This window comes from Pangasianodon hypophthalmus, chromosome 27, assembly GCF_027358585.1.
Source record: "Pangasianodon hypophthalmus isolate fPanHyp1 chromosome 27, fPanHyp1.pri, whole genome shotgun sequence".
Classification (NCBI taxonomy): Eukaryota; Metazoa; Chordata; class Actinopteri; order Siluriformes; family Pangasiidae; genus Pangasianodon; species Pangasianodon hypophthalmus.
Genome location: NC_069736.1, coordinates 15,363,363 through 15,372,714, shown reverse-complemented (window position 1 = coordinate 15,372,714; position 9,352 = coordinate 15,363,363). Strand labels below are relative to the sequence as shown.

Below are 9,352 nucleotides of genomic sequence, written 5' to 3'. Positions count from 1 at the left end.
TGAGACCATGTGAGTAAACCACATGAAGGTGCATTTCGTCTTATGTCCTAAAATTGCACAATTGAATCCAAGTAAACACATCTTGTGAATAATGTTTGATCAGATTTCAAAAATAAATCTGCATGTCCTACATGTGAAACAGAAATTCATTTCTTTTTAAATGAATTAATTTTCTTATTAAATTAATCAATAAAAAAAAAAACTTTGTACGGTTTCTATTTTTATGCCAGGTGCAGTGGCTTTTTGGGTATCCCCCATCCCAGTTTCTTCCTATTTTGGTCTTGGCCACCAGGCAGCTCACCCTTTCATACATCAACTACCACCAATGTGCTCCCTCCAAGACACCTGAAGCCAGCCCTTTTTGGACTGCTGCTCATGCTGTGTAACACACTCAGAGGAAAGCACCATCTACCCTTTTCCACAAACATGAGCTCATGGATGCCCACGATTGGCTAGTGCCATTGTGATTGACATGGGAGAAAGAGTATGCACCTCCCACCTAGAGAGCATGGCCAATTTGGGAGCCTGTGTAAATTAGAAGTAGGAGACATGGACAATTCCGAGGGCACTTCGTAGACAGCAATTTAAGTGCATCTATAAATATGAAAAATGAAAAAATCAGATGTGAAACCACATGTAAAAATAAAGTAGAACAAGCAACACAAAATACTTACATTTCTTTTTTTTTTTAACCTAGATATAAATGACCTAGCTATAAATGTGCACTACTGTAGGACAAATCATCAAAACATTAAAGTCCAATTTATGAACATCTTTCATTAAAATAATTACAAGTACATCTCAAACTTCTTTTGACAGAAAACGCAAGACATTTATTTTGTTCCAGTTTAAGGCTTACAAGTCAGCATCATAAGATCACATTTTAATCCTTAAGGCCAATGCTGAGAATATGCAATATGAAGGAAAGCAGCATAACCGGTCCATGCAAACCCAATACGATGAGGCACAAGCACATACAGAATAATTTTATGCACAAAGTATCAGTACCATTACATTGATTTAATTGAACTGTTTCCACTAGGTTCTCTTGGAGACATGGACAATTCAAAGGGCCTTAGGCTGACATCAACTTATGCAACCCCATTCAGAAAAAAAGACAGACAGTACATATATTTTATAATGCATTTCCCTAAAAGGTCTGTAAAAGCCCAGTTTCCACAAGCAGTCAATCAGAGGAAATAAGAATTTCTCAAGCAAATCTTTAAAGAAGTCACGTCAGTGTCATTTTTCATGTTTTAACAGTCATTCCATGCGAATACAGGAGTGCACACTTGATCAAGTGTCTTGATCTTCTGAAATGTCTTTTGAAATGTCTTTGTATTTACAGAAACTGGGAGCTGATAACTATCTTAGATTATCTGAGACTCTGAGCCTTTTTGTTGTTGCCTACCATAGGAGACTAAATCAGTAATTATGCTAAACTGATTGCAAGATGACAATCTCACTGCCGTTTGTCATCTAGGTGCCCATTTACATGGACAAAAGAAATCAGTCCTTGATTTCCTGCTGAAGTCTTTGAAATGTCTGAGGACATCCAAGACCCAAGGCCTCTTTCATCACAAATATTCTGAGAGCACAAAGTCTTGTTCAGTAGCCGTACAGCTCGTTATCCAGCCAGCTGTGTTCTCCGTGGTACCTGGTGCTGGAACGGTTCTGGTAGGACTCGTAGATGTCATTGGTGATGAAGCCACTCTCGGTGCTGGCCAGCGTGACGAAGCCGCTCTCAGTGTCGTGGCCTCCCAGATTGTCATACTCGTCAGTCGGTGTGTCTGGGGAGGAGCCCAGGAACGAGGTGTTCTTGGTGTGAGGCCGAGTGTCACTCAGGTCGGTCTCGTGCTGCCTTCGGATCACGTTGTACACATCTGGACTTGGGCTGCTGCATCGATCTCCTGGGGCCCAGGTCCCATGCTTATCTGCAGGAGTCTCTGTTTGCTTTCTTCTCCTAAAAAGAGGGAATGAATGTGATGTTACACCAAACCAACAAACAACCACAATGTGTGCATACTCTAGTAATAATAACATTATGTGTATATATATATATATATATATATATATATATATATATATATATATATATATATATATATATATATATATCACCTTTACTTAATGTAAAATGGCACTCACAGTATCTTACTGAATGTGTAACAAAATAAATCTCATCAATTTATTTATCATTCTATTTCTATAGCAATAATTATTTCTATATAATAATTATTATATACACAATATAGCCAAAAGTATATGGACACCTGACCATCACACCCATATGAGCCCATTCCAAAACCATGGGCATTAACATGTCGTTGGTCCCCCTTTATTGTTATATCAGCCTTCTGGGAAGGCTTTCCACTAGATTCTGGAACATGGCTGTGGGGATTTGCACTCATTCAGACCATTCATTAGTGAGGTGAGGCACTGATGTCAAGTGAGAAGGCCTGGGGCACAAATCATCCCAAAGGTGTTCAGTGGGGTTGAAGTTAGGGCTTGGGTCACTCGAGTTCTTCCACTCCAACCTTAGCAAACCATGTCTTTATGGAGCTTGCTATGAATACAGGGGCATTGTAATGGTGGAACAGGTTTAGGCCTCTTAGTTCTAATGAAGGCAACAGTTTGGGGAAGAAACACATGGGTGTGATGGTCAGGTCTCCATATACTGCCATATCGTATATTTTTGCTACTATTCTTACAATCATTTTTAGAATTGCTTATAAAAGTAAGTGTACCTAATAGAGCTACTGAGTGTTACAACAAAAATGACATACCTTTTTGTGAACAGCTTGAAGCAGAAAACTCCATTTGCTACGATCAAGAGCAGCAGTAGAGGTATTGTAGGGAGAACAATGTAAACGATGTTCATTACATTATCTGAAAAACATCAAGCAATATATAACATTGCAACATTTAGCACAATGTCACTCTGGTTTATGTTTAGAATTAATAATTGAACAGTCTTATTAATCTTGTGGGGGTTTTGTCAGTTGCATGTAATCATTTATTTGCATTTACCACAGTTAATTAGAAGTAAAACAAAATTCAGTCACCAATTTGGTTTCACTGGAACATTATTTATTGGTTGAATGAATACAGTTATTTTAAAGATAGCTTTTCTTTTGCTTTTGCTATTTCAAAGCAAAAAATCTCAAGCAAGGAATAAACCACTTGCGGATAATGTTGTGGAAATTCCATAAACATATGTTATAGCTGTCCATCACTTTCTCTTTAAGGTAATATGTTGTTATTATAGAAACTATAAGATATTAGAATAAGTGCTTTAATATAAAATGTGGCCAGAACTGTAGTCAGAGCTACTGTTATAGAAAATTAATTAACACCCTCCGACCAGTCAGAACTGAGAATACAACAGTGCTGTGATATAAAAATTGTTAATAATTGTAGATGTAGCAACAGTGCTCAGAAACCCATAATCAAATCTGAGATTTACTGAAACCTTTCTTCTACTCTGGTGGTCTACCTGTATGTTCAGCAGCCACAACACTCATCCCATCATCGTGAACCGTCACTGAGGGGTTCCTGGCTACTTCTGTTGTCGTTGTTGTTATAAAGATATCTGAAATGAGAAGAAAATAACAACTTGGATGTGTAAAATATAAAAGGTGTACAAAGGTATACAAGTGGCACTTCATAAAGCACAGAATGGGGGAAAACTGTCTGCGTTGCCAGATTGGGCTTTTTCCTGCCCACTTAGGCTGTTTGTAATCAAATCAGGCTTGGAAAAATGCCATTTAAATTCTTTTCATTATAGTTAGCATACGGTTTCAATGGGATTATAGTGAATTAGCAAATTTTAAACAACATGAATGAAATTGTATTCATGGATCAAGTCTGACAACCAATAAATCAGATGTGGAAACGGCATTTCAATCTTAATAAAGAAATCTAACTTAATCTGTTAATCAGAGAGCATCTGATATGTCTGGTCCAGTTTCAGAAGCTTTACAGTGTTGAAGATTGCAATCTGATTGGCTATCTGCACTTCAGTGTATACACACTTTTGTATGTCTGTTTCCAGTAGGAACACAAATTTGTTACATCAAAACTCAGAACTTTTCTAAGCAACATGTAGTCACTGGACTGAAAAAAGTTCAAGGGATCACTGCTATAAGTTAACAATAAAATATGATGAGAGTGCAAATACACAACATTGTGAGTTGAGTGTGAGACAATAAGTACACAGCACAGTGAATATACAGTACAATAAATACACATACCAAATATCCATTTATACACATATCCACTTGTAATAACTTTTTAATGTTGTGGAACATCCACAAAACAAGTTAGTTGCTGCTTCACTTAAATTATAGCAGATATAAACAGTCATTTCCTCACCAGGCTCTCTTTTTTTAATTCTGAAGTTTATAAAACAAAAATAACACAAATAGTATTTGCCAGTCGATGGTAGAGTGTGATAGATGGGTGCTTGTTAGAACGTTCTGTTTGGAGCAATAGGTGAGAGTGGAGCTCTGTCTGAAATCACATCATATCACTTATCAGAATTTCTTGAACAGTACTGCTATATCTGTTATGAATATCACGTATAATAGATGGGGGTAGGATGTGTGTGTGTGTGTGTGTTTTGTTCCGGTCCGCCCACTCAGTCTGCCGAATGCGCTCTTCATGGGGGCGGCATAATGTCATAATGGCGTTCAGTGAATCGATGTAATGCAGTCGTGAGCCATGTCAGAGATATACAAATGCCAGATCTGATTGTAACACGTTCTGGTTTTCTCTGATATGGATTTGCACTTCTCAGACTCACAGCAACACACACAGAACCTTCCTCTAACAGGATCTGGTCTCATATATTCTCTACATGCATTTCTACCACAGCACTGTTCAATTCTTGGATCTGAATAGTCAGAAGGTTGATTAATTTTCTATAACAGAAGATGTGACAAAAATCCTGGGTGTAATTTATTTATAGTAAATCTATATAAACACCCTCAATCTAGCATGTGAGCATTTCTATAGTACCAACTTGCACAGGCACTTGTATGGTGGATGTGTGACATAATCTGAGGATAATAATTAACAAATTTTTAAAAATGTGTTGGTATTTAACAAAGAAATCATGTAATCACAGATATAATAAAGTTTTCTGTAAGGACATTTATTTAACATTTGTGGAAGGAGTTTGAAGTGTCAGCAGTTTGTAATGGTCAGTAAATTTACCACCAAGTTTTCAGGTGTGACAAGGTGTGTTTTTTTTCCTTATTACTTTCTAGAGAGAGAAAAAAGATGTTGATTATTTATAGTAGCCATTATACAATAAAAAACAAGAACTAAAATTAAAAATTGTAATTGTTGGCAAATTGTTGTGGTATAAGCGGAATAGGAGATTTTGGGTCATGTTGTTATTGGAAACGAATCAACTTTGGGATGGTAATAATAACTCCGCTTTGCATTGGCCCCAAGTGCTTTATTTCTTATAAAACTCACAAATACAGTTAGCCTTTTATGATCATGCCTGTTTACTCTTTAAATAACAGGCTACATTGTTTCAAAATGGATGTCAAAGCTATGAAATATCCAGAATACCCCCATAACCCTAATTCAGGGGAAACGCAACCTTCACTTGAAAAACGATTGTTTAAAAAAAATAGATAACCAGACCTTTAATGGCGTTCATTAAATGCTAGCAATTGTGAGGCACTGTAATGGGATGATATAACTCCCAAACTCATATTGAAGAATCTCACCTTTGGTATACTTGCAGATGAAATTGTTCTTTGTCTCACAGTTGTCGTCATTCCACTGGAACATGTACTTGTTTCCCTCATCTGATGAAGCTGATGGTTGGTGGTACATCACAACACACACCTCGTAACCACAGGAGGGCTCATCCGTGTGCCAGTTCCTATGCATATACACAGAAAACGCAAAAAAATAACATCACAGTCAGTGCTGATACTATCATAGCTCATATTATATGAGCCTTTAGGCTATCCAGCGTTGTGAGACTGTGTGTTTGAACACTGATAAGCAGAATGGAGTAATTCTCTTTAAATGTAGGTCTATCATTAGAGGATCTGCATTGTATAAAACATATATTATCGGTCAGTCTTTTAAAGAATTTGGCCAGGATTTTATTGGAATCTTGTGCAGTAATAATCAGAATAATCAAAATAGTAAAATCACACAGTCTGAAACCGTCTTTAAGAAAAGATGGCTTTCTTCTATTCCGTTTATTGGAGTTACGTTATCCAATCACAGGAATCTTTAAGCTCAAGTATGCCGAAGAGGGCATGCATGTTTAAAAAATATAGGGTGGCTAAGACTAATTTAGGAAGAAATCTAGGCAAAAAAAGGCTCATTTGCCTCATCTAAATCTCTGAAATATGAAACGGATTCAGAAAAAGTACAAGAAAATTATTGTTTCCATTGATGAACACACAAGAACACACAGAATTGCCAACATGTCAGTTAAGACATCTGATTCTGAGTGTTCAAGTGCTCCACCTTTACCTACTCTCAAAATAAACAAAATGGTATCACACGATGCTAGAGATCACAGCAGAATTATGTTTTGTAATGCAGTTGTACATAACGGAATACACAATACACAGTGGAAATTTCTTGTGCGTCAGACCTGAAATTTGATCGACTTCCATCCAGCCAGTAGTACTGAGACTCGCAGTCAGTGCTGCTCTCCTCATACTTTGGCTCTCTGCGTAGACCGATCCAAAAGTCACCATCTGAAGCTTTCAGCTCCTGAATTAAGCCCTCAATGAGATTCTGCTCAGCCGCTGACTCGATGCTGAGCAGGTCTCCTCCGTCACTCCTGCATGCCCGCTGGGCCTCCTCGAAGTTTAATTTACGCCAGCTGTCCTCGAAGTAGCCGATTTTGTAGCAGGGTATGTTGGTGCCCCGCTTGCATATATTCTGGCCTTTGGGGGAAGAGCGAATGAGACCAGTTCAGGCACATGAAGGTCTAACTAAGGGATTGCAGCATGTTACCCAAATACTAGGATTCATATCCTATAACCAGAACCATTATTACAGTAAAGATAATTTGCAACAATTTGCAGGATTCAAGTTTCTAGTAAGCTACTAAAGTTATGAAAGGTAAAAATTAGGGTCAAAAGGGTTAACATTCATTCCTATTCTTGAAATTGAGTAAAAATCCAACCATGTCATCCTTGCTTGTTCATATTTGTAATTTGTATGGATTTCTCACGTGCTTGTATAATGCATTAAAACAAATGAAAATGACTTTTCAAAAAACTTAATGCAATATTATACAAACTGATAAAAATATTTTGCATAAAGAATGAGTATTAAGACTAAAGCACTACACCTAATGCATTAGACTCCTTCTGAACTTTCCATTTCTCATATAACCGAGTACCAGGGTAGAATCATGCCCCCAAGTTAGCTAGTAATACAAATTGCTCTGCCATGATATTTTGTTGGACATTTTCATCAAAGAACTATGGGGAGTATGTTTGTAACTCTCCCTGTAGTGCCCAAACATCCCACGCTAAACATTTTTTCTCATTACCAAAGGGGCCCCTTTGGTACCTCTGACCCAGATCCTAATTAGACCAGCATCCTGCAAGGTTTTGACAATAAAAGCTACGTCCCAACCCACATACCACCGAACTAAACTGCACGCAAACCTGTCATTTCAATGTCCTATTTAGTTCACTAGTCCAGTTTGCAGTGGAGCCCTAGACATCTCGTAAAACATCTATAGCAAGCACCACACGTTGGGTTTACAGGCAGTAAAGAAAAAGGAAATGCTTTATTCCATGATCAAAAGAAGCGTAGAAGGGAAATGAGTACAAAGAGGATGTGGATATTATAAAAAGTCCACAGGGTACATGAAGTGAAATAGCATTTAGTGTTAAGAGCATTAACCTGTTGCAAAAATGCAGACTTGGTGGATTCAGGTGGCATTGAATTGTCCAAAATTATATTTAAAAATCTGGGCGTGACGTAGGCTACGGCTGTGGATCCTCTCACCCTCCAGACCTGCCCGATTCATCCTGATGCTCTCTCCACTTCTGTTTGGAGCTTATGCACTTGTGATCCACCGTCAACTGTTATGGATGGTCCCTAAAGATTTGCACTTCACAGAAACAGGCTCGCCCTTGCTTCAGTGGATAATTGCACCTGGATACTGTAAACTTGCACCTAAGAACTGCTGCTGGAATCATAAAGACTGTCCTGTGCTCATATAGGACTCTTATTCACAATATGCTCATACTGATCATTTCAATACACTGTATTTTTTGTCTACACCTGTATAATGTAATGATTTATAATCCCACTATTGGGTGTCACCCAGAAGAGGATAGGTTCTCTTTGAATTTGGTTCCTCTTCCTCATGTTATCTCAGGGAGATTTTCCTTCCACTGTCACCTCTGGCTTGTTCTGTACGGGATCTAAATCTATGTCTGGATTTGTGTAAAGCTGTTTTGTCCCTTGTCTATTATTAAACTAAAATTGAATTCAATGTAGCATTTAATGGCTTACAAAATGACATGAGCTGATTCATTCAGCAGGTCAAGATGGGATCTTATTGATATTGCATATTGGGAAATTGATTGGCTGATTAGATCATCACATGATACCTTGTAGAAATAATCTGGTATAAACTTACTATAAACTTGATATCAAATCCATTAACTAGAAACAATTCCTTAAAATTATTACTTAGTTATATTATATATTGTTAGTTATAATATGTATAAGCTTATAAATGAAGAATGCAGTGCCTTTATGACATCAAAAAGAGGAAAAACCCAGAAACAACCAATCCCATTACACTGATGAACATTAAATCAGGAAACAGGACGGATGTTTTAGAAAACGCGCACTTACCACCAAGCACTTTGGATCCTGAAGTCGACACACTGAGCATCAGCGCTGAAAAAGCTAAAACTCTCCTCACATCCATTTCACTGTTTCTTCTCAGGCTTCCATTACAGATGAAATGCGTATTTTAAACATGAAACATTAAATACATTTCTACAAATGGACAGTCCACAGATTGAGTGAGGTTCTCCGTGTGTGTGTATGTGTGTGTGTGTGTAGCAGTGTATGAACCCTGTGTTGTCTCCGCACACTGCACGCAGGAAATCAGGGAGGAGTGTGTGAGGGGTTTCAGTCACGCGAGCGCGTTAATTAAGTTCAGATTAATTAAATTAGACTGCTGATCGTGGGCGGAGTCTCTTTTAGTTGTTCTTGCATGCGAAATGTTGTGTCAGAAATAACAAAAATAATGATGAATGGTATTGGAAGTATATAAGTATATAAAGTAGAGGTATATTTGGCTAATGCGCAATGCACTAAAAACTGTTGT

The 9,352-nt window shown here is 37.6% G+C and overlaps 1 protein-coding gene across 2 annotated transcripts; it reads right to left on the bottom strand.

The window, feature by feature from the left end:
* Positions 1-807: 807 nt before the first annotated feature.
* layna (layilin a) lies at positions 808-9,226 on the bottom strand. Of its 2 annotated transcripts, none has more exons than XM_026921447.3 (6): positions 8,872-9,226; positions 6,635-6,932; positions 5,745-5,902; positions 3,497-3,592; positions 2,787-2,889; positions 808-1,963 (listed from the first exon to the last, which is right to left on the bottom strand). In XM_026921447.3, the coding sequence occupies exons 1-6, from the start codon at positions 8,945-8,947 to the stop codon at positions 1,609-1,611; spliced, it is 1,086 nt and encodes a 361-aa protein (XP_026777248.2). In that variant the 5' UTR covers positions 8,948-9,226; the 3' UTR covers positions 808-1,608. The 2 variants fall into 2 exon arrangements, with proteins under 2 accessions (XP_026777248.2, XP_034156322.2); XM_034300431.2 differs by having other exon boundaries at positions 2,787-2,823.
* Between the last annotated feature and the right edge of the window lie 126 nt (positions 9,227-9,352).

Coding starts and splice junctions, on each gene's coding strand:
- layna (XM_026921447.3), bottom strand. CDS start 8,947: ATGGATGTGAGGAGAGTTTTAGCTTTTTCAGCGCTGATGCTCAGTGTG. Junction 6,933..8,871: donor AGGATCCAAAGTGCTTGGTG/GTAAGTGCGCGT, acceptor CTTCCCCCAAAG/GCCAGAATATATGCAAGCGG. Junction 3,593..5,744: donor CATCTGCAAGTATACCAAAG/GTGAGATTCTTC, acceptor TTCTCATTTCAG/ATATCTTTATAACAACAACG.